Consider the following 26,702-nt stretch of genomic DNA (forward strand, 5'->3'; position numbering starts at 1 on the left):
AATAGGTTCCGTGATTTCTGCCATTTTTGTCCCTATGCATCTTGAACAAAAATAAGTCTTTGTTGAACAATGTTTTCCTGTCAGAGATTATAGAATGGGCAAATAATGTTGGACAGAGGGACTGTTAGTGTAACATAATCATGAAAAGTGAATGAAGACCTAGCTTCCAGATATTGACCAGACTTATTGATGAGCCATATAACATGATTGCATCTTTGTTGCATGTTTTTTATCTCTCTATTTTTCTGCTGTGTGCAATTGTGCATGCCATCACGGCATCACCTATGTCTTAACATGTTGGACCACCTTCTTGCCTATGAAGTTCAGCAATGATGAATTAAGATCCATCCAAGTCTTAAATTGAATTTGGTTACTCATCATGCAGTTACTGGATTATTATCCCTCAAAGCAATTTGGGAAAATGTGCCACCATCTTGGAATGGTTTTCGCGACCCTTGTGGTGATCGCTGGGAAGGAATTGCCTGCAATAACTCTCGAGTGATTTCGATGTAAGTCACAGAGCAGAGCCTTTACATCTAGAGGCAGCCATAACCATCTATAAAGCATATATTGATTTGATTTTACAAGTTGTTTCTCAGAACTTTATCAAGCATTGGGCTGAAGGGCATACTGTCAGGTGATATCCAGCAATTATCTGAGCTACAAACTCTGTATGTTTTCTTATGTGCTCTCTCATTCTCAAACATCTCTGTCTTTTCTGATACGATAGATATATACCTAACATTTCCATCATCTTTCCTATATTTACTAATTAAATACTTTGTATATGGTATTTCTGTAAGTTTTAATTGTAACTTATTTTACTTATTATTTATAAAATACTTAATATAGGCAAGAAAAGAGAACATCAGGAAATCATTATTAATACTAAACAGTGAGCTACCCTCTTCACTAGGGTAGCTCACTGTTTAGTATTCTATTAAATCGTGTTCAAGGATTTTTCATCATTTTGAAATTCAACAAGTCTTCTCTTTTTCTTTCATTTTATTTATGACCTTCTATTTATTTTATTTTTATTTATTTATTTTTAATTTTTTATGAACATTTTCTAGGGACCTGTCTTCTAATAAGGGACTGACCGGTTCACTTCCTGAAGCAATTGGGAAATTAGCAAAGCTTACAAACCTGTAAGAAGTGTGATTTTACAAAATGTACTGTATATGGTTACTTGTAACTTATAATCTCTTGCAACAATAATTCTGTCCTGCTGCACTGTAGGATCTTGGTTGGCTGCAATTTCATTGGCAAAATTCCAGACAGCATAGGATCTCTCTCAAATTTGATATTCTTGTAAGAATTAGTTCTCACTTTTCTTTCTTAAATTTTCTCTTATAACTTATGCTGTATGTTATGTAGATGCTTGTTAGTTTGTAGACTATCGCACTTTGATTTTGTGTTCTAACTAGGTTAGGTCCCGTGCCATGCACGGTAATTTTCCATAACTATTCATTAATTAACACTATGTTTTATTATTAAAAAAAATATGTCAAGTTATTACTTCGTAAAATGAATTTGTTATGAAAAAGTCTATTATTAGCAAAATAGATATTTTAAAATACGCATGTATGTATGTTTATATTTATTCACCAACAAATGTATATCATTTTATTCTTGTTAACCAAATGAATATCTTAACAATATGTAATCAACTTTGTAAATAGTGAGTAAGAAAAAAAAAAAAAAAAAAAAAAAAAACGTTGTAAATAGATTTCGTTTTTACACACTATTGTTCATCTCTCTTACATAGTATTTTTCTTCCTCAATAATCAACCGACTTAAAATATTTTTTATATCTTTCTTGGCAAGCTCATAATTAAATACAAAAATCGTTGTTGTAATAAAGGTAGAGAGACAACATACTATCCAAAAAAAAAAAAAAAAAAGTAGAACACAACATTATCATGTATGTCACAAATTATGTTAAAAATTTGAATTTTTTTATTATTTAACTTTATGGTATCAATATATATATATTATGGATCTTTTTTAACTTTTATTTATGTATACGATTTGTTTCCTAAATATTTTTTTTTTAAAAAAAAAAAAAAGAAAAACACACCAGAAAATGACATGTGTCAATGGTGTGTCTTTTAGTATATAGTTATTTATTGATTGATGAATTATATTTTATGTTAAACTTTCATCCGTTCAGTTCATTTGTCCCTGTCCCAAAAAAAAGAGGGCTATATTGCTCATCTTCTTTATATTTTTATATTAAGTTATATCTGAATTCTGCCTTTTGGTATTCTGCAGATCATTGAACTCTAATAGTTTAAGCGGGTCAATCCCAAGTTCAATTGGTAATCTTTCTAAGCTCTATTGGCTGGATCTAGCTGAAAACAAGCTTACTGGAACATTACCTGTCTCGAATGGGACTAAACCTGGTCTTGATATGCTGCATAGTTGCAAGCACTTGTATGTCTGAGGCATTTAACTCATCTAATTTCACCATGATTGTACTGCCCTCTTTCAATCTTTTAATTTTCAATTTCTTGTTGCTTGTCTATTTGATTGCTAGTCACTTTGGAAGAAATCAACTCTCTGGCTCAATTCCGCCTCAGCTGCTCCATGAAAATATGACACTTATTCATTTGTAAGTACCATGCAAGATTTATAATAAATGGATAATTTCTGCTGAGCAAAGCTCACTGGGGTAAATAATTTCGAATTGTTCTTATTCTTTTTCAAATCTTCTGACAAAAACCTGTTTCTTAGTTCTTTTATTGCATTGCTCTAGCAGTCCAGCATAATTTCATTAATTATTATGTTCAGCTGTCTCTATGCAGTGAACTAGGCTTTGAGTATGATGTTTTAATTCTTTGGACCATAGACTAAGTTGAGCTGTTGAGGTATGTTAACCCATTAATTGACAAAACATGGTTGGCTGCACCAGGCTTCTGGATAACAATAAATTTGGTGGAAGCATCCCGTCAACGATAGGTCTAGTGAATAAAATGGAGGTTCTGTAAGTATCCTATTTTATGTTTCCAGAAAATATCATTAACAAACAAAGACTATTCAGAAGTAGCTATGTTTACCATAAACTTTTTCCTCTTTAAATTCAATGTTTATCAGACGATTGGATTGGAATTCATTCAGTGGGTCTGTCCCTTCAAACATTTCCAATCTTACTGAGGTTACCGATATGTAAGTAATAATTAAAGTCTATTTACTTGTGGACTTTTTTCTACCTGAATTATCAGCATAAATCATACATGAATATCTGTTTATTTTCAGGCTTTTATCTAACAACCAATTCACCGGCTCTATGCCTGACCTTACTGGCATGAACCAACTCAGTTACTTGTAAGTTAATGATCATGTTGTACCTTGTACTTGAGATCTTTAAGTGGATGTCTAACCATGACAGTTTTTTTTTTTTTTTTTTAAAATTTGTGCACAGGGACATGAGCAACAATAGTTTTGATACCTTAGATGTTCCATCATGGTTCACAGCCTTGCCGTCGTTGATTACATTGTATTTTTCTTGACTATTCTTTTACACAAAAAGGATTCACTTACTAATTTCGAATTGAATGAAATCAGATAGAATATTCCTTTTTAAATAAATATGTGAAACTTTGTCATCATTGATTTTGTGCATGTAGCTGATTTATTTCCTTGCCAATTAATGTTTTAAGCTTACTATGCTTACCTAAAACTATTATTTTTTTGTAAATCTTAGGACGTTTCTCCTTTTGCTGTAGAATCTTGCAAATAAATCAAGACTACACCTTGCATTAATCTCTCCTGTTTTATTTCCCAAGTACCTAATTGATTGCATATTGTTGATATCAGTATATTTCCTTTGTACAGAATAATGGAAAGGACTCAACTACAAGGTGAAGTTCCAGAATCATTATTTAGCCTCCCTCAGTTACAGAAAGTGTGAGTATCAGTTAATTTCAAAGTCAGTATTTCAAAAGTGGTGCATATTCTGTTATAAGGACCAAGAAGTTTAGAAAAGCTCAAATAAGGACTACCTAACTCAGATTCTAACATTAATAGTCTAAAGTAGTTTTCGGGTGAAAGAAACAAAGCCAAAATCATTTACTTATGGTGATTCTTCTAAGAACCAAACTATCTGAGCGAGGGAAGTGTTCTTTCATTTTAATACCTTTTTCTTATAATGTTGATCTAGGGTATTGAAGAGGAACAAGCTCAGTGGTACATTGAATATTGGTTCTGCTGTCAGCTCACAACTTCGATTAGTTGACATGCAGAACAACAATATTAGTGCTTACACTAAAAGACCTGAGGATGCTAATGTCCAAATAATGTAAGGCTTGAAAATTCTTGATTCAACTTTGCTATTAAATTTCTTCTTTTCTGTTTGCAAATTAAATTCTGTAAAGAGGAGGGCTCCTCTTGAATGCTGAAAATAGTTTTCTTAACTTTTGTTCTTTGTGGTACTAAATAAGAAAATTTGAAGAAAACATTTTCCCAATCTTTTCTACCATTTAAATGAATATTTTTCTTGGTTTTACTCCACTGGAGGAGAATGAATTTGATTTCCGGAGAGCAGTTGTTGATTTCTTTTTTCCACCTTTCTGTACTTCAATTTGAATCTTAGCAATATATATTTATTTTCAGAAACAGTTACACCAATTACATTTTCTTATTTGGAGCAAATTTGTGTTTGGACTGAGTTATGTTGTATATGAAATACACATAATGGAGAAATATATTTTTGTTAACCTAATGGAGTTAAAGGTCTTGTTGCGTTCTGCGTGTATGTGTTCTGACTGGATACTAACTCTATTATCATTCACGCCTCTAACACTATTTACAATTGCAGCCTTGTCGGAAATCCTTACTGTTCAGATGCTATCTCTGGAGAAAGATACTGTATTCTTCCTCAACAGTCTAACATTACGTATACAACACCACCACAAAATTGTGCCCCTAGCAATTGCGATTCAGATAAAATTTCCAGCCCTAGCTGTCACTGTGCCTACCCATACACTGGAACACTTGTATTTAGAGCCCCACAATTTTCAGACTTGGAAAATTTCACTCACTATAAGGATTTACAGATAAAACTATCTAAAACCTTTAAATCTAAAGAAGTCCCTGTTGATTCGGTATCTCTCAGTAATGTAAGCAGGGGTCTATCAAATTATCTTGAAATGACCTTGCAAGTCTTTCCCCTTGATCAAGATCGATTCAATAGGACTGCAATATCTACTTTAGGCTTTATGCTCACCAACCAGACTTTTAAACCGCCACCAAATTATGGACCATTTTATTTCACTGCTAATGAATATACAACCTTTGCAGGTAACTCTGTTTTGAAAAGAAAATTGGTTGACACATTTTTCTGTGCCTTTTGGTTCTGGAGTTTCCTTATTAACACTCATTTCATATACCCATCTTAGAGGAATCTGCACCTAAACCTAAGAAGATTTTGAGCATGGCTGCTATTATTGGAATCGCTGCAGGAGGGGCTGCTTTACTCTTAGCGTTGTGTGTTGTTGCATTCATTTGCTTCCGTAAGAAGAGACCTTCCAAAACTGTGGAGCCAGACAATCGTTTTGGTAATTGTTTTTCTTTTACATGATAATCTTTGATGTTTGTACGTACAACAACTTAATGATATTCCTAAAGAGAAAAGGTTCATTATTTTAACCAAATTCCATCACATGACCTTGTATCCTTCTAGACAATCAATTTAAGATATTGTGCAATCATGTCTTACATCAAGTAGAGAGAAATTGTAGAGGACTAAAATGTTAATTTGAGCTCAACCCTATCTTACAGTTAACTCTTATTTAAAGGTGTATTTTGGAACATCATATTATTCCCTCTAACTAAAAATCCTTAAAGTAGACAAACTTTCCAGCCATTGTAGAACTTTTCTCTCCTTTACCCTTCTAAAATAATGCTATATTTCACAGAACTCCAACAACCTCAAAAACCTTCATTTACTAGCAAATTCACAATGCAAGGAAACAAAAAAATATTGATAAAAAGTGGCTAAGTCTCTTTAATAACAACTTGACCACTTTAACACAATAAGAGAAAGCACTTTGTTTAGTTTTGGAGTTTGCAGTCTGTTATCAGAGCATACAGATGTAGGACTTTACACTTTTCCAAACTCACGCATTATAAAGCTAAAACACCTGATCATTACATTTAGACTTATTTCATGACAGTAATACATAACTTGTAGGCCTACCGTCAACCTCATCTTGGATGTCTCTTGGCAGCACCAGTAGCACATTACCGTTGGCAGGATCAAGGGTGTTTCCACTTGAAGAGATAAAAAAGATGACCAATAATTTCTCAGAATCCAATGTGATTGGGTCAGGGACATATGGGAAGGTATTTAGTGCAATGTGAATTGTTTACTACTTTATAGGACAAATAAGATGCGAATCATGAAGAATGTTTTCTCTTTGCATTGTAGCTTGAAAATTAAACTTTCTACGCTCTGATTATCTGATTTCATACGGTTCCATGTTTTCCATTAAAATGGAGATGAAAATTGAGTGAACTTTTCATGAAAAATGCTTTTCTTCTTTGCTGATGGAAGTTAACCTTTTCTTGATGGACCTGTGTTAATCTCTCTTGTCTCATATTTCTAATGGTGTCTCAACAGGTTTATAGGGGAACACTTACAAATGGGCAGCTAATTGCTGTAAAAAGAGCTGAACAAGGTTCACCGCAGGGTGACCTTGAGTTCAAAACTGAAATAGAACTTCTATCAAGAGTTCATCATAAGAACCTCGTTAAACTGTTTGGTTTTTGTTTGGAGAAAGGAGAACTCATACTGGTCTATGAGTATGTACCAAACGGTACCTTGAAAGAGAGTCTCTCAGGTATATATATCGGCTTAATTCCATGTTCTGTCTACACGCTGTATATGACCTGCATGTCTTTTTTCCTGTGCATGTGCACTGTCAATGCTAGCTGGGTGGAAGCCCTAATAAGAAAAAACTGAATTATTTAGAACCTTTGACTAGATAATTTTCTTTTAATCTGGTATAAGTTGCACCCTTAGTACTTCAGACGTAAATGAGTGTTGAACATAAACTACTTGCTTAAAGTAGAAAATGGTCTATATATATATATATATATATATATTAGAACAACATTGTGATTTGTTATAATCGTTAAACTATCCTGTCTTAGAAATTAGAACCGCTTTTTTCTAGTAGATTTTCTTTGAAATGTAGACGATTCAATTAGGCTAATGTATGACTTCAGTTGTATGTTGTAATGAGAATCACTGAGTTTAGAACAGGGAAATAAGGAGAACAGAAAGTAACTCCCTTTAATATAAAGTGCTGTTCAATAATTCAAGCTCTCTTCCATTTCTCATCATTGCTCCACACCTCCACCACATTCAACCTCACATTTATGGTGTCACTGCCAAACACCATTGCCTTGCCAATTGCCATCGCCGCTCCCTATATGTAATCACCACTCCCTTGTCCCCTGTTGCCACGTTGCCACTTCTACTCCCTCTTCCTTCTCTTATTATTTTACCACCACCATGGTCATATTTGATGTTTAAAAGGTCAAAGTCAAACTTTGAATGTATAGGTTTGGAGGGTTTTTTTAATTTTTTTTTTTTTTGGGGGGTGGGGGGTGGGTCTATTAGAGGGTAGGGGCAGGTTTGCAAGGTGGTTGGTTTTTTTGGGTGGGTGGTTTCAAGTTAATGGTCAAGGTGGGCAGGGTGGGTAGAAGAGAAAGCGGGTGCTGGTATGGGTGGCAGTGGGGAGGGGGGTGGATGGTGTTGAGAATCAGAGTAGATGAGTTGATTAAGTTCATGAGTTTGGGGGTAAGGAGTGTAAAGGAAATGTTAGTTGAAACGAACACTACAAGAGGGGGGGGGGTGAATTGTAGTTAAGTTCCTACTGACTACTTTTGCAAATTTAAAACAGAATATAAAAGAACTTGATAGTGCACACACAGTTTTACGAGGAAACCTTCCAGGACCCTTCTAAGGGATTTCAACACACAAACAATCCACTATAATAGGGCAATGATGAAATTACAAACCTATTATAATCCAGACCTTTATATACAAGTTCCAACTAGAACTTGTAGCACGGTAAGACTCAATCCTACCCAATTCAAATCCCCTGACTTGAATTCACTCGTACTCTCACAGTACCAATGCACTCTTTATCACAAAATAATTTCTACCGTATGTGATTATAAATCTCATACACTCTCACCCAATTACCCAATCAATTACAGTAAATAAAGTGTCTAGAATATGTTAGGCAAGCTATGCATAAAACCCGAAACTAATATGACAAGATAAAGCTTGGCAAACTTACACTTTGATAAAGCTCACAAGATTTTCTTCACGCATAAACTTACAAAAATCTAAAGCAGTTTTACCTCTACTATTTATACAAGTATAACTTGTATAGAAAGTAGGTTTTCAAAAGATAAAGATGTTAACTTTCCTTATCTTAAAATACGATTTTTGGTAAATCATTTTATTGAAGGAAAATCCTTTCCGAAAAATACAAGAAGATATATATAAAAGAATAATATCTTTTGTATTTTTGATTTTTTGACAAAAAGTAAACACATAAAAAAAACAAGAAACAAAAATAAGAGAAAAATATAAAACAAACAAAGAAAAACAGAGCATGAAATAACTAAGCTACCAAATCAGAGAAGTTTTGTTACTTTCTCAACTGGAACCCAGAACAACTGAAACCTTCGAGTTTGCTTCCTCTTTTCCCCCTTTTGGCATCATAAAAAAGTCCTGCTTTTTCAAGATTATTAAGCTTCTGATAACAGCCCCACAAGCAATTCATCGAGTGTGGGAAACTGAAGGCAGCGCTGCCAACTTACTTCCAATAAGTTCAACTTGTCTACATAAGCTTTCACAATATAACACACACATGGTTGCACCAAGTTCCAAAATGTTTCATTAAAATCAAAAGAAACTTCCTGCTTAGTTATCAAAATATTACAATACTAAAAAGCAATTCTAAAACAGAAATTGAAATGTAACAAGTTCATGACTGAATTAATAAAACATAGAGAAACAAAAGTGAGGCTAAAGATAAGCTAGACAAAATAGGATGGATGCGGCTGGTCTTGTTTAAGTTTCAAGAAGTTCAAGAATTTTCTTGTTGTCTTCAACATTTTGCTGCACATACTCCTCCAACTTCTGCAGTTTGAGACTGCTTTCAAGACCTTGGACCTTCTTCTCAAGATTTTGTATTTGCTCTGTGGTTGTTCTCAACTGCTTCTCTGCAATGTCAGCTTTGTCCACCGGTCAGCCACTTGTCTTGCAGTGACTTTGTCCTCATCCTCATCTAGCTCAAGAGGTTTCTCCAAGCTAGTTTTAGGAGCCTTACAGCTGAGATCCTTCTGCTCTTCCTCACAGCCTTTTCTGGAACTTCCTTCCCTTTTCTCTTTCCTCCCATTGTTTTCTTTACTTCAATTTTTTTGACCTTTCCATTTACTACTTCAAGGTTTATGCCTTGAAGTGTTTCCCCATTAATCACATCCTCTTGTTTTTCCTCCAATCCCTCATAAACTCCTTTGAGCTTCACACCTAGAAACTCAAACACAATAGACAGCAATGCACCATATCCCACTTTGTTCTTTCTTGGAATACAGTGTGCAAGGTGTTGATACATTAGGGATGAGAAGTAGATTTTATTTTCTTGGAAAGACAGAATATGACAGCCAAGTCCATCAAGCATGCTTGGCTTCTCTTTTGGGTTCTTGGCAGTATTGTTTTTCTCACCAAATTGAACAACAACTTATTAAGAGGACTAAGATCATTATGGCTCATAACATTCTTCCCCCTTTGTCCTCCCAGAAATTCAACTATATCTCCACTGAGATAATTTCCTACCTTCACAGTATTCTTCCCTTTCACATACAACTCAAATCCAGCAGTAGGTACTTTCAAAATTTTACCTAATTTTTCAACATCAAACTCAATTTTCTTTTTGTTCACTAAGCTAAAAATCTTTCCTTGCTTAACTAGAAATTTTGCACAAAATTCATCCATTGCCACAGGATATAGCACATTATTAGAGGCATTAGATAACATATACTCCCACCCTTGAAATTTAATTAAATCGAAGAATTCTAAAAACCTAGCCTTCTTACACCGTGAACTATCAAGTCTATGACCAACAACATACCTTCCCGCGCTTGCAAGAAGTTCCAATTGGTCATCATCTTCATCAACCTCCTCTTCCTCTTCCTCTTCCTCTGCAGAAGCATTATCTTCACTTTCTCCCTGATTCTCTTCTTCTCCCTGATTTTCCTCTTCTCCTTGATTTATCCCTTTTTCGAACTCATCAACTTCCTCAATTTCCTTTTCAAGTGACTTTTCTTTCTCCCTCTTTTGTTTCCATTTTCGTAATTTGTCGAGTACACTTGAAGTGCTGTACTCCTCATCAACGTTCTTGCTCTCTACTTCCTTAGGGTTTGAGGGTAATGGTTTCGGGTTTTCAGAGGGTTTAGGAGACTCAGAGGTACTCTTGGTTGATTTTGGAGAGGGTTTATAGTTCACCATTGCTAAAGGTGAAGTTTCTTCTTGAATGGTGTGTTCGGTGTTTTGAGAATTTTCAGAGGAAACAATTTCTGTCAATGATAACCATGGTGTTTGATGGTGATTTTGTTCTTGAAATTTTTACTGAAGAGGGTGAATTGTGATTTGACAGTGGAGTGACAAGGTGGGTGAAAGATGCTTTTTATATTTATTGAAGCGGTGCAAGGGAATTGAATGGTTTTACTATTCAGTCATTAATTGAAACACGTTCAATTAATTTGTAAAATCATTTGGCAGGATGTATTTTCAAAATTCACTTTCTTTCCAAATTCATTTAATTTTACAAATCATATTTTCTTTCTAAAGATACACATAATGGAACACGGTTTTAACACATATGCACAGTATATTATTAATTGCTTACATAAATAAGTGTTTTAGTGAGCTTACCTTTAGTAATTAACAACGGTGACACTTCAGCTATGTTTATCACACCAATGTTGCGCCAAAAGCTCTTTTAACTTTATTTACACTATTTTTGAATCAGCCATATCTTGGAACTTCAGAAGCAATCAAGTTAGCTTGATCATCCCAAGTTCCAATCTCAATTTCTCAAATCTTTCTCTATTCAAGGGTTGGGTTAGAATATTAGCAATTTGACTTTCTGTTTGACAAAATTCTAACTTAATATTCCCTTGTTCCACATTGTCTTTTAAAAAGTGATGCCTAATGTGGATATGCTTTACCTTTGAGTGTTGAACTGGATCTTTAGAAATACAAATAGCACTGGTATTGTCACAGTAAATAGGAACACATTTAAAAATAATACCAAAATCTCTAACTTGTTGTTTTATCCATAGAATTTGTGAGCAACATGCTGCTGCTGCCACATACTCAGCTTGAGCTGTGGATAATGCAACAGTATTTTGCTTCTTGGAACCCCAAGAAACCAGACAAGGTCCTAAGAACTGAACCATACCTGAAGTACTTTTTCTGTTAACCAAGTCACCTGCATAGTCAGCAGTAAAGCTATTTAATTCAAATGAGTCACTTCTAGGATAGAAGAGACTCAAGTCATCAGTTCCTTTTAAGTAACGAAGAATTCTCTTTACTGCTACGAGGTGAGATTCCTTTGGATTTGCTTGAAACCTGGCACATAGACCTACACTAAAAGATATGTCAGGTCTACTTGCTGTTAAATAAATTAAAGAGCCCATCATACCTCGATACATAGTTTGGTCTATGCAAGTTCCAGCCTAGTTCCAATACCCATAGGAGTCTTATTGGTTTTTGCATTTTCCATCTTGTATTTCTTGATCAGTTCCTTGATATATTTTTGTTGATGGATCATGATTCCTTCTTCAGTTTGCTTGATTTGCAACCCGAGAAAGAAGTTTAACTCTCCCATCATACTCATTTCGAATTCTCCACTCATTAAGTCAGCAAAATACTTACACAGAGATTCATTAGTTGCACCGAATAAAATATCATAAACATAAATTTGTACAACTAATATGTCAGTTCCATTTGATTTTAAAAACAATGTTTTATCAATTTTTCCACGTTTAAAACCATTTTTCAATAGGAACTTTGACAGTCTTTCATACCATGCTCTACGAGCTTGCTTCAGCCCATAAAGAGCTTTGTTAAGCTTGTAGACATGGTTTGGGAATTCTGGATTTTCAAATCTAGGAGGCTGTTCCACATAGACTTCTTCATCAAGATATCCATTCAAAAATGCACATTTAACATCCATTTGGTACAGCCTAAATCCCATATAAGCAGCAAATGCAATGAGTAAGCGTATAGCTTCTAACCTGGCTACAGGAGCAAATGTTTCTTCATAGTCAATACCTTCTTGTTGATTAAAACCTTGTACTACAAGCCTAGTTTTGTTCCTGACTATAATACCATGCTCATCTAGCTTGTTCCTAAACACCCATTTTATTCCAATCGTCTTCTTTTGTTTAGGTCTAGGTTCTAGATGCCATACTTTGTTTCTTTCAAACTCGTTAAGTTCAGCTTGCATAGCATTAATCCAGTCCGCATCAGTCAAAGCTTTAAAATGGTTCTTAGGTTCCATTGAAGATAGGAACGCATAAAATGCACAGAAGTTCCTAAGCTGGGATCTGGTATGTGTTCCTTTTGTGATATCACTCATGATTGAGAGATTTCTGATGTTTCCAAGGCTTTGGAGTAAAGTCTTTAATTGGATACAATCTTTCTTCATTGTTGGTGACTGGTTCATCTGTTGGAACTTCAACTTGATTTTCAGTTTGAACTTCTTCTGGAACTTCTTGATGAGCTTCGTTCTGTTTTGGAGTTCCTGTTGCATTTTCTAATGTAGGATCTTCATTTGCTTTTGTATTTGCCTCATTTTCTTCCTGCTGCTTTTGTAATGATGTTGACTCTTCATCTTGATCCATCTTGCGAACAAATCCTATTTCAAAGTCATCATCACTTTCCTGTACATTAATCAATTGTTCAGTTTCATCGAATATAATATGTACAGATTCCTCAACACACATTGTTCTCTTATTATAAACCCTATAAACTTTACTATTTGAGGCATAACCTAAGAAAACAGCTTCATCACTTCTTTCATTAAACTTTCCTAAGTTTCTTTTACCATTATTATGAATAAAGCATTTACAACCAAAAGATCTGAGGTGAGAAATGTTAGGTTTTCTCCCTTTGATTAGCTCATAGGGAGTTTTGTTGGAGATGGCTCTAACAGATACTCTGTTGAGAATATAGCATGCTGTATTTACTGCTTCTGCCCAGAAGTTTCTTGGCAGATTACTTGAGATTAGCATTGTTCTAGCCATGTCTTCAATACTTCTATTCTTGCGTTCCACCACTCCATTTTGTTGTGGAGTTCTTGGTGCAGAAAAGTTGTGATCCATACCATGCTAAGTACAGAATTCATCAAATTTAGAATTTTCAAATTCTGTGCCATGATCTGATCTAAGGTGAATCAGTGGATTACCCGTTCTTCTCTGTTCTTTCTTTACAAAGGCTACAAATTCATCAAATGTTTCATCTTTGCTGATAAGAAAGAAAACCCAAGTAAATCTTGAAAAATCATCAACAATTACCATTACATATCTCTTACCACTTCTACTTTGGATTCTCATAGGACCACATAGATCCATATGGACAAGTTCCAAAGGTCTTTTGGTGCTTACCATTTTCTTGGACTTGAAGGAACTTAGAGTCTGTTTTCCTCTAACACAAGCATCACACATTTTGTCATATAGGAACTTGATGCAAGGAAGACCTTCCACAAGTTCCTTAGCTCTAAGCTTATCGAGTAGTGTAAAGCTTGCATGACCAAATCTTTTATGCCATAATAAAGGATCATTCTCAATAACACTGAGACATGTTAGACTGCTATTAGGAACTTCGTTAAGATCCACAACATATGTGTTCCCTTTACGAGTTCCTTCTAAAATAATGTTCCCAGTGTCATTGTGAATGATTCTACATTTATTTGAAGTAAAACTTACTGAGTTTCCTTTGTCACAAAATTGTGAAATGCTTAACAAGTTGTGTTTGAGACCCTCGACCAAAGATACATTATCAATAGCATGGGAACTTGACCTTCCTACTTTGCCAATGACAATTATATCTCCTTTCATATTGTCACCAAAGGTTACAGTTCCTCCATAGTAGGCATCCAGTGAGAGAAATCTAGATTTGTCTCCAGTCATGTGCTTTGAACAACCACTGTCGAGGTACCAAGTGTTGTTCCCCCTCACTGGAACCTGCATGGAGAATTAAACATTAGTAACCCGGGTTCCTGTGTAATAGGAGTGGGATTATTTTTCATAACCCAAATTTGCTTAACATAATTTTTATTTTTCTGTGTACTACTTTCTCTCTTTAAACAATTCATCTGCTTATGTCCAGTTTTTCCACAGAAATGACAAACAATACTACTTGGCAAATTAACATACTTCTTTTCCTTTTGGAACTTCTTCTTGAAACCTAGTCCTTCTGTTCTTTTGGTCTGAGCATTAGTAATCCAGTCAGGAACTATGTACTCAACAGGTTTCTTACCTTTCTTAGCCTTCTCAAGTTCCCCCTCAAGTCTGGCTTTCTCCATTTTGACTTTCTCTAAATCCGATTTCAGTTTTTCAAAATTGGTGGATTGAGCTAGAGAAGGAACTTCAGAATTAGGTGAGTCTATTCCTGATTTTAACATAGAAAGTTCAACACTTAAGAGTATGTTATCATGCTTTAAGTTTTCTAAGGTCTCTTTTAAAACACGATTGTCATAAAAAAGACTAAAGAATCTATATTGAATGTCAAATTTCATGTTGTCAACCCACTCACTATTTTCTTGGTAAGTGATCAAAGCTTTATCACTTTGTTGTTTGGCTCTATGCAATTCTTTAAGCTCTTCTTGAATATTCAAGACAACATATATTAGATTCTTTTTAGAGAAATGTTCTAGATCTCTTTCAGAAAACCATACCTCAGCTTCAAGTTCCTTCAGCTTAGCCTTTTCATCTGATTTTGCCATTAGGCACAGATGAGCTGTTTCTTCAGGAGGTTGATCTTCTTCTTCTTCTGTATCAGTATCTCCCTAGGCGGCTAGAATTGCTTTCTTCACATTGTCTTTGGTGAAGTAAGGCTTATACACTTTGGATTCCTTGGATTGCTCCTTAGGTTTGTTCTTACCGTCCTTGAGTGGACAATCTTTAATGAAGTGATCTTTTGCCCCACATTTGAAACAAGTAGTGTCTCTGAAACTAGTGGGCTTCTTGTTTCTGTCAAACCTTCTATTATTCATCATCTTTTTGAATCGTTTGACTAACACAGCCATCTCCTCTTCATCAACTTCAGATTCCTCTTAGTGTAGAGCCTTTAGAGCAAGACTTGTTTTTGGAACTTTCGTTGTTGGAACTCAGATGCAATTCGTGGGTCATAAGTAATCCAGCTAGTTGTTCCATATTGAACTTAGTGAAGTCCTTAGCTTCTTGCATGGCAGTAACTTTGGATCTCCATCGTTCATCCTGTGGAAGACTTCTCAAAATCTTTCTAGCCTGTTCATCAATAGGAATGTGTCTGCCAAGGGAGTTTAATTCATTAATTACGTCGTTAAATCTGGTAAACATTTCTTCTATTGTTTCTTTGGACTGCATTTCAAACCTTTCATATCTAGACATCAGTAAATCAATTTTAGAACGTTTTACCTCGTTTGTTCCTTCATGAGTGACCTCGAGTAGATCCCAAATCTGTTTAGCAGTCTTGCACCCCATGATACGATTATGCTCATGAGGTCTAAGACCACAATGTAAATACTTTATTGCTAAAGCATTCATTTCGAGTTTCTGATAATCTTCTTTGTCATAATCAGAAATAAGTTTAGGAACTACCTCATTTTTATCATTTGTTGCGTTTACCTCATAGTCACCGGCTTCAATAACACGCCAAACTTGGTAATTCTCAGCCTTAATGAAAATCTCCATTCTGTTCTTCCAGTAGGTATAAAACTTACCGTTAAACATAGGTGGACGTTGGGTTGAGTACCCTTCTTCAAGTTTTTCCTTGTAGTTCATTTCTTCTCAAGATCTTACTCAGCAAAATTATCTGCTTACACGTGAGAACCTTGCTCTGATACCAATTGTTAGTTGAAACGAACACTACAAGAGGGGGGGTGAATTGTAGTTAAGTTCCTACTGACTACTTTTGCAAATTTAAAACAGAATATAAAAGAACTTGATAGTGCACACACAGTTTTACGAGGAAACCTTCCAGAGCCCAACTGGAAGTAAAACCTCGACCCTTCTAAGGGATTTCAACACACAAACAATCCACTATAATAGGGCAATGATGAAATTACAAACCTATTATAATCCAGACCTTTATATACAAGTTCCAACTAGAACTTGTTGCACGGTAAGACTTAATCCTACCCAATTCAAATCCCATGACTTGAATTCACTCGTACTCTCACAATACAAATGCACTCTTTATCACAAAATAATTTCTACTGTATATGATTATAAGTCTCATACACTCTCACCCAATTACCCAATCAATTACAGTAAATAAAGTGTCTAGAATATGTTAGGCAAGCTATGCATAAAACCCGAAACTAATATGACAAGATAAAGCTTTTAAACTTACACTTTGATAAAGCTCACAAGATTTTCTTCACGCATAAACTTACAAAAATCTAAAGCAGTTTTACCTCTACTATTTATACAAGTATAACTTGTATAGAAAGTAGGTTTTCAAAAGATAAAGATGTTAACTTTCCTTATATCAAAATACGATTTTTGGTAAATCATTTTACTGAAGAAAAATCCTTTCCGAAAAATACAAGATATATATAAAAGAATAATATCGTTTTGTAACTGATTTTAGGAAAATAAATTGAAACAAAATCTTTTTCCAAAATCTATCTTTTTATATTTTTCCAATTTTATCTTTTTGCCAAATTATCTTGTCACGTCTCTAATAGATTTCATGCATATCTTATTAACATATTTAACAATAAATCTAGAAGATAAAATCTTAACTAAATTAATATCTCAATGTCGCGCTTCTGTAATTCTGAATATCTTGGGCTTCACGCAGGCCAGGAACAAGTTCCTGCTGTCGCTTGGTCTCCAGTTCACAACTGGAACTTCGCAGCCTAAGTTCCTTGTGGAACTTACTGTCTTCAGCTTACAACCTTCAAGTTCTTGTTAGGGAACATTCCTGTTAAGGAATTTAGTTCTTGTTAGAGAACTCTTCTTCTATTGATTAACCCTTTAACTAAAGATTCTTCAAGTCTTCATAATACAAGATGTTCTTCCTCCACCAAGGTCCATTTCTCCTGTACTTAAACACTTGTAAACCTTTAGTTGAGTTTGCTTTAGTTTAAGTTCATCATCATCAACACTTATAAGCTTCAACAGGAAATGAGTAAAATCAACTATATAGTTGTTTACTACTCCCAACGTCTCTCTATGTTTTTCCTATGTGGAATAATTTTTAGAACCAGATAAATCAATGTATGAAGAACAGGTAGAGATGGAGGAAATATTCTTTTACAAGAATTAAATGTCCATTATTGTGTGGTCAGTGCTTGTATTTTTCTGGACATACCGTAATGCATGACTTGTACATTTACTTTGCGAATGCTAGTACATTATGCATAATAATGAAATAATCTTTATGTGCTTCTGCACTAGGAGTTTGTGTTAATTGTGTGATTGTAATAGTACCTATCCAGAAGGGCTGTCATAGGCGTACTCTTAAGGAGAAAATTTTCCATTAATGTAACTTCAAAAAAAAAAAAATAAATAAATAAAATTGTTGTGAGACAAAGTTAATGATCTAACAGTGATGTTTTTTTTTTTTTTTTTTTTTTTTTTTTTTAATTTCTATTCTGGTCTAATGATGACTTTTAAGTTGTATGATCCAACCTGAAATGATGATTATTGTGTCTTGCAGGAAAATCAGGAATAAAATTAGATTGGAGGAGGAGAATCAAGGTTGGCCTTGGTGCGGCAAGAGGTCTGGCATACTTGCATGAACTAGCCAGCCCACCAATCATACATCGGGATGTCAAGTCGAACAACCTCCTTCTTGATGAACACTTGAATGCAAAAGTTTCAGATTTTGGTCTATCCAAGACTCTGCTTGATGTTGGAAAGGATCATATCTCCACTGAAGTGAAAGGGACAATGGTGTGTATACATTCATCTAAGTTGATCTAAAGGGTTCTTATGCTTGATTATTAAGTCTGAATTTTTGTGATGCAGGGATACTTGGATCCTGAATATTACATGACACAAAAATTAAACGAGAAAAGTGACGTTTACAGCTTTGGGGTGCTAATGCTGGAACTCATTACCGGAAAGTCACCAATTGACAGAGGTAGATACATTGTGAGAGAAGTGAGGAATGCCATTGATAGAGCAGAAGACCTATATGGTCTTCATGAGTTTCTAGACCCTGGTATCGGTCTAGGCACATCATTAAAAGGATTTGAGAAGTACGTCGATTTGGCTCTGTGTTGTGTCGAAGAATCAGGAGTTGATCGACCTGTCATGGGAAACGTAGTAAAACAGCTGGAGGACATACTACAGATGGCAGGTTTAAATCCATATACTGATTCAGCCTCCAGTTCTGGGGCATATGGTGATGGAAATTCGCGGCATCTTTATGGGGACGAGTCTCTCTACGGTTATAGTTGACAACTCCCACGTTGATTTTTCCTAATTCAGAAATGGTTTCCTTCATATCTACCTTTTTAAGTTTCGACTAGTTGATCTTAGAAATATACTAGTTGGATTGTATTTTTCTTTTTTTTTTTTGGGTGTTTTTTGTCAATATCTACCTTTTTAAGTTTTGATTTTTGCGAATTACCTTATTCTCTAAACATTGTAAGCAATTAACTTTAACTTTAGGGTAATGCTATATGCAGCTCTTAGGGTTGCATATAAGCATTTAATATACTTCCTTTTTTAGTATTAAGTTGGGAATTTATCGACAATTCACGAGTAAATCGGTGTAATAAATGGTTATTTATTGTCTTTCCTCTCCATTTTTAGCTTCTTATATGCAGCCCTTAGGGCTGCATATATCTTTTTCCTTAACTTTATACTACCTATGTTTTTTTTTTTTTTTTTTTTTTTTTTTTTTTTTTTTATTATTTTTTTTTATTATTTTATTTTATATATATATATATATATATATATATATATATATATATATATATATATATATATATATATATATATATTGCAACATATTCAATTTGTGCTATATTCACATCACAAAGTATTGGGTGCGGCTTGTTTCGTCAGTCGAGACACAAGAAAATATCAGATCATCATCATCTTCTTGCGATGTTTCCACCCGATGCAAGTTGGTGGTGGTTACGACGAAGGAGAACAATGAGGTCATGCATGGAGGAAGAGAGAGAAAGCTTGAGATTCTTGGATTTTTTGAAAAATGCCCAAAAATCAAATTGGGGCTTTCTTATGTGATGTATAATTGTTGAAATTGATTGTCCCATATGATTATATGTTAAATTGTGAGCATTTTAATAACATATACATGTATTTTGGTTGAGAAATGAGCAAGTTATGTTATACCCATGACCTTAGTATGAGTATTTCAATGGAGGTTCCACCATTGTTATACATATTATCAAACAAATTGTACATATCTTCAAACAAGTAATATATATCCTCCATTGGCTGGATGATATCCTCCTATATGATATCATAGTTGGATGATATCCTCTATTATTAGCTACTCCCTCTGTCCCATTTTACTTGCAACATTTTGACTGGACACGCTTGCCGATGCACATATTTGACCGTTGATATCTTTTATTATATATTTAAATAAGTTATAAAAAGTTTATGTTAAAAAATTATACATTAAAATAGATCCAACATCTTACATGATTACATTGACTTTCATACAATAGCTAAAAAAAGTGAGATGTGTGGATAGTGCAAAAAGTTAAACCGTTGCGAGAAATTTGGGACGGAGGGAGTATATGATATCGTTTATGATTGTGTGATGATATCCTCTATTGACTATATGATATCATGGCTGGATGATATCCTCAATTGGCTATCATTTAGCTAGTAGAAATATCATCCAGCCAATAAAAGGATACCATATAGCCAATAAAGGATATCATCCAGCTGATAGAGGATATCATCCAGCCAGTAAAAATATCATCCAGCCAATAAAGGATATCATATAGTCAATAAAGGATATCATCCAATTAGTAGAGGATATCATCCAACCAATAGAGGATACCATCTAGTCAGTAAAAATATCATCCAGCCAATAAAGGATATCATATAGCCAATAAAGGATATCATCCATTTAGTAAAGGATATCATCTAGCTAATAGAGGATATTATCTAGCCAATAAAGGATATCATCCCGCCAATTGAGGATATCAAAAATCCGCATTTCAGCCCGGACTGACACAATACCTTCTCTATTCACATACCAAGTTTAACTTAATTTTTTTTGTTCTATTTCCTTAGTTTTTTTAGTTGCATCACTATAGTAATTACAAACTCCTATGCAGTTTTTGTAATAGAAAAAGATTGAGAAAAAAAAATTAAGAGGACTCATATGATAATAGAGAAATAATAGAATTAATTTATATAAGTAAAAAGGGAAAAGTTATGCATTTAAATTGAAACATTCATTTTTTAAAAAGTGATTTATCCAACAAATAATGGAAAAGTATTATTAAAAAAGGGAAAAGTTATGCATTTAAATTGAAACATTCATTTTCAAAAGGAAAAATTGCTCCCATTAATCTGAACTTTGCCCCATCCGCCGAAATTAATCACAACTTTCGTTTATTATCTATCACTCCCAACTTTAGGGGGTATTAATTTCTATTGCACCCAACAGGTCAGCCAACCTGATGTAGCAGGTTACCTAGACACGTGTCAACACGTGATAGGTAAAAAAAAATTAAAAAAAGAAAAAAAAAATAAAAACAAAAATTAAAAAAAAAAAACCTACCAAACCTAGCCCCCTACCCTTTCCCGGAAAACACCACACCCCCACCCGGCCACCCCACCCCGCCGGAATTTCAGCCCCCTCCCCGAAAACCCCTCCTCCCGCCATCGGAAACCGCCGCCCAGCCACCCCACCCCTTCCCCCACCCCCGAAAACCCCTCCCCCACCCCTAAAAACCCCTCCCTTGCATCGAACACCACCCTTAAAACCCCAGATCCGCCGCCCAGCACTCCCACTTCCCTCGAAATTCACCCATTTCCTTCCCCCACCCCGAAAACCCCTCCCCCGTTGCCAGAAAACGGCGCCCATCCCTCCCTCACCCTCGAAATCCATCCCTTTCCCTTCCCTCACCCTCAATTTCACCCCCTTCCCACGAAAACGGCACCCCCTTTCCCCGTCAATTAGCCACGAAAGCAACTATGCTAAGGTTGTTTCCGGGGTCTGGGATGGGTGGTGGAGGAAGGCCGGTGGTTTTTAGTGGAAGTCGGGGGTTGCCCGACCGTTTTCCGGTGAAACTGAGGGTCGGGGTTAGGGTGAACGGCGATTGAGGGTGGTGGTGGTGGTGGAGGTGGCTGTGCGTGGGTTTTTTTTTTTTTTTTTTAATTTGTTTTGTTTTTTTTAAGCCTACCATGATGCGACACGTGTGCAATTAATCACAAGTCAACAATGTTTACCTGATTAACCGGTTGCAAGTCATTTGGGTGCAATAGAAATTTATACCCCTTAAAGTTGAGAGTGATAGATAATAAACGAAAGTTGGGATTAATTTCGGCGGATGGGGCAAAGTTCAGATTAATGGGATCAATTTTTCCTTTTCAAAAAGTGATTTATCTATCAAATAATGAAAAGGTATTATTAAAAAAAGGAAAAAGTTATGCATTTAAATTGAAATTAAACATTCATTTTTAAAAAGTGATTTATCTAACAAATAATGAAAAAGTATTATTAAAAAAAATCTTATTATATAATACTATCATTGTATTAATGGTCACAATGTCTATGTTAATGACGGATTTCACCGAATATTCAGTAAATGAGCTCGATCACCTTTAACAATTTCCACAATTTACCCCATATTAAGAACCCTAATTTAGACATAAAAAAAAATCAATACTCCCCATCTCCTTTTTGCTTTTGAATTATTGACACAAACAAACTTTTATTTTATTATATTTTTTTATACGGTAAGATACCGAGGGGGGTCCCCATCCTATCACAGGAATGGGGGATGAGGATCGAATCCCCGACCACTTGGGTGGGAGAGTCCTTGGCACAAACAAACTTAACATAAATGACAATACGTATATAAGACCAAATTTAGGAATTTCGCAATGTAAAAGGCACACAAATTAAAATATAATTCAATTCGCTCCAAATTAGTTATATATATAATTAGTCTGTCAAATCTTAGTACACACATAATTTGCTAATATATATTGTGATCATTTTATCATAAAACACAATAGTGGGTTCCTAAACTGATCATGCATAATTATCTTATTAGACATGAGATTCAAATACGGGTCTTATTTAACATGCAATACGGATATCATGGATAAAGAAATAAAACATGTATAGCATAAAAATCTTTGAAGCAACAAGCATATATAAAGGAAGGTGATACGGATACATCTCATGTATGCTGGTTCCACATACACATTGCATTAGATTGCGACATGTCACATATTTTTTTTTATCATATGAGCGCCAATATAGAAGATAAGGGCGGGATAATTTTTGCGCCTTTTCCCGCCTGCCTTTTTCTAAGTGGGATTTTGATGACGCGATCCTCGAATAAAGGCCCATGCTAGGAAAATGAATAATTTATCTTGGTATTATTAAAACATATAATTTGATCATTGATAGATGTACTGTTCTTTATACAATGTTCATTGTTATTTTCCCAATCAGAAGAAAAATCAAGCGAGTATAGCCCAGGCGAAATACACCACCATTGAATGTCACTCTAGCGAAATCTATCTATAAAAGTAATAGTGAAGGTTAGCACTCTACACTTTAAGTCCTCCATATGTTGTTCTATTTTGATGGCAGAAATCATTATCCTAAGGAGATAAATTCATAATCGCATGCATGTTATCAATAATAACAAAAGTTTAAGATTGAAGGATTTAAAAAAGTCAATAACAAAAGTTTAATAACGCAAAAGGAATATTTGAATATAAATTATAATTACTTGAAGTAAAAAAAAATACTTGAAGTCATCAATAAAAACAACAGTTTAATTCAAGGGATTAGTCTAGCATATAGTACACTTAATCAAATAGTTCCACAAATAAACAGCTCTATTATCATATTAGCCCGGTATCTTTTCTTGTTAATGCTCAATAGATTCATAATAGTTACTTCTCCCCTGTGTCAATTGTAATTTATGTTATTTATCTTCTTAATTGGGGTTAGGATTAGCAATAATTCATGTTCTACTGAAAAACTTCAGAAAATCAAAGAACTACAGAAAGGGTAGAGAAAATATTGTTTTAATGTTAGATTGAGGACCGTGCTTATTATTCCTATGTTATATATTAGTGTAAGAAGTTAGGGTGTACAATTATCAAGAGTTTAAATTATGACATTCATATTGTGGAATCGAAAATGTAAATTCATAAATTTAAAGCTAATATCAAACAAAAATAATATTTTTCTTGACTGTAGTAGCTTATTATCAAAGAAAGGTTACATAATAATATATTAACAAACATTATTAACATAATACCTGATAGTACTAACAAACTGTCAATCATAAATACTATAATACATGAATATGGTAACCTATTATCAAACAAATCAACATAATATGATACTGTAATAACACATTATCCAAGACTTAAAAGATACCTGATATGTCCATTTTATATGGTATTTTACCCCCGTCCCTTGGTCATAATTAGTAGTGTTTTTGGCTCTTTAGAGCCACTTTTATTACTAATTGGTGTTTTCTAGTGTTTTGGTTGACTTTTGTAGGGATTTGCGCTTTTAGAGCATTTTCCCGGGATTTTATGGAGTATCTACGAGCATTGGATAAGCACGACCAGTTTTTATGGTCCAGGACCGGTTAGAGCCATCGAACCGGTGATTAAGGGCTTGGTGTATGTGATACCGGGGCATTTGGACTGAGTATTCAAGACCCGAAGAGGAAATCCAGATTGGCCCGAAGAATTGGAGCCCAATCGAAGTCCAAGGAGTAGCCCAAGAGTGCCGCCCGACCAAAGGAGCTTCCGCCCAAAGGCGCGCCCGGCCGGGGGGGGGGGGGGGGGGGAAGGAGCTGGCGCCCGAACTCGCGCCCGGCCGGGCGCGAGAAACATTCACTTGGAGTAAAAAAGGCGGACCCGATCGGGCTGTGCCTCGCCCGATCGGGCGCTTGTCAACATTAGTAGATTTTTAATCATCGTTAAGTTTGTTTAGTTTAGGATTCTTGCTGAATATAAATACTTTTCCGTTAAGCAAGTTTAGGATCTTCTTTTACTCTTTCTTAATTCTTCTCTTAGATTTTCTTTCTCTACTTAGCTTTTAGATTAGTTTCTCTCTCTAAAACTTTATTCTTTACTCAACTCTTAATTCCTTATTACTTTGGTAACGATTTCCTTTTTCTTAATCTCAGTTATTTATTTTATTCCTTCGATCGTGTCTTATTTTATTGCTTTGATTAGTTTAGGTTTAATTATGTGTGAGTAGTTTCCTTTCTAGGGTTTGTGGGGATCCATAAATAATATGAAGGGGTAATTTATTGTTGTTGATTATCAATGCTAGATTAATTTCCTATTGATTGATTTAATGCATAGTGACTAGATTAGGCCTGATCTTTTATGCAAGAGTTTGACAATATTAATTCGAGAGAAGAGAATTGATGTTTAGGTCTAGTTTCAATAGGCAGGTTAATTTATAAAGGGTTAAGTCGAGATTTGAGAAATGAGATTTAATACCGGTAGATTAATTCTGTGATTGTAATACATAGCGAAAGCCCTTTATGATCTGTTTAATTGATGCATTGATGATTGATTATTATGTTTTACCCTGGAATGTTATTTATTGCTGAACCTATGCCGTAGGCCTTTATTCATTGTTTTCTCTTTACTCTTAATCTCCGTAGTTTAGTTTTATATCCATATTATTAAATTGTTACTTGATAATTTAGATTGCTTTAATTAATTAGGAATAGAAAGACCAGTTTTCCTGTGGATTCAACCCTACTTCCCTATCTACATTAGTTAAAGGATTTAGGAATTACTTTTGATTAGGTGATACGACTTTAGCCTATCAAAATTTGTCGCCGTTGCCGGGGAAACGGTTTTATCTTTATTTTCTGATTATTTTTGTAGTCTAGATTATCCCCTCTTGTCTCAGAGAACGTTAGTTCTTTGAGGCAATTCTCACATTTGTCTTTTAGTTCTTTGTTTATGCCCAGGTGTTCCAGATCAGGTTACATTCCATTTGATCCCGAGATCGAGCGCTCGTTCCATAGACGAAAGAATCTTTATAGAAAAATCCTGGCGGGTTCTTTGGAAGACAATAATCGAAGAGACCCTCCAACTGATTCTAGTGACACAGAGATATCTTCAGATCCAGAATCAGAGATGGCGGTACCTAAGAAGCTCAGTGATTATTCATAGCCAAAGCTTACGGATTTTCCACACCTTACTCCCACTCCAGCTCTTGATGGGGTACAATTCGAGATTAAACCCCAATTTATCACGATGATAGAAAGGAAGCAATTTAGTGGAGCTAAGGGTGAAGACCCAAATCTTCATATTGCAGACTACTGTTAGTACTGTAATACCATCAGACAAGATGGGGTCACACAAGACCAAATCAGGGAGATTCTCTTTCCTTTCTCTTTATGTGGAAAAGCCAAATTATGGTTTAATGGATTGAATAGAACTGCACTTGGTATAACTGACTAGGAAACTCTTGTTTTAAATTTTTATAATAAATATTATCCTGCAGAGAGAACAACTGTACTAAGGAGTGCAATACAGAATTTTTCCCAAGAGGCCGATGAAACTTTATATGAGGCTTGGGAAAGGTTCAAGGAGCTACAGAGAGAATGTCCCCACCATAATCTGGCACAATGGCAGTTGATCCAAGCCTTTTACAACGAGATTGGAAATTCATCTAGAATAATATTGGATTCTGCAGCTAGTGGGAGGTTTATGAACCTTAATGTTGATGATGCAGGTCATGTTATTAAAGATATGTTAATACATAATTCCCAATATGGGAATCCCAGAGGCTTTGCTAATAAAGGGAAACATAGTGTCGACTCTGTATCCTTTTTACAAGCTCAATTAACCTCTATATGCCAGAAATTAGATAATCTTAGTACTGCAAATGTAGCTAATGTTTCTACAATTAATAATAATGCTAATGAGGCTTTCTGTGAAAATTGTGGAATTGTAGGTCATTGGGAGCAAGATTGCAGGAGTCCCGTGGAGCAAGTCAATGCCTTTCAAGCTTATAGGCAAAATAACCCATACTCCAACACCTACAATCCTGGTTTCCGGAATCATCCATATCTTTCCTATCGGAGCACCAATGTTCAAAATCCGCCACCTCCACAAGAACCACAGGCGCCACCACAAACTCAGCAGAAATATTACCACCCCAATGCTGGCCAGAAGAACCAACCACAACAACCCTCCTCATCTTCCGACCCTGCTTTGGCAGAAATTAG

The 26,702-nt window shown here is 35.0% G+C and overlaps 1 protein-coding gene and 1 non-coding gene across 2 annotated transcripts; one reads left to right on the forward strand and one right to left on the reverse strand.

Annotated features, from left to right (window-relative positions):
* Positions 1–336: 336 nt before the first annotated feature.
* LOC145630765 (leucine-rich repeat receptor protein kinase HPCA1-like) lies at positions 337–19,013 on the forward strand (the record flags this gene model as incomplete). The annotated part of the gene is made up of 18 exons (XM_081682939.1): positions 337–509; positions 600–671; positions 1,074–1,148; positions 1,240–1,311; positions 2,275–2,436; positions 2,540–2,614; positions 2,915–2,986; positions 3,097–3,168; positions 3,259–3,327; positions 3,425–3,499; positions 3,838–3,909; positions 4,163–4,300; positions 4,820–5,301; positions 5,400–5,558; positions 6,194–6,345; positions 6,623–6,842; positions 17,960–18,195; positions 18,271–19,013. Coding segments are annotated over 18 exons (2,811 nt in total), but the record flags the coding sequence as incomplete, so codon positions are not given.
* A 6,973-nt stretch (positions 19,014–25,986) lies between these two features.
* LOC145565048 (small nucleolar RNA R71) lies at positions 25,987–26,093 on the reverse strand. Its single transcript, XR_014094955.1, has one exon. It is a non-coding gene; the product is annotated as a small nucleolar RNA R71 (small nucleolar RNA).
* Between the last annotated feature and the right edge of the window lie 609 nt (positions 26,094–26,702).

The sequence above is a fragment of the Chenopodium album genome, chromosome 1, assembly GCF_948465745.1.
Source record: "Chenopodium album chromosome 1, dcCheAlbu1.1, whole genome shotgun sequence".
NCBI lineage: Eukaryota > Viridiplantae > Streptophyta > Magnoliopsida > Caryophyllales > Amaranthaceae > Chenopodium > Chenopodium album.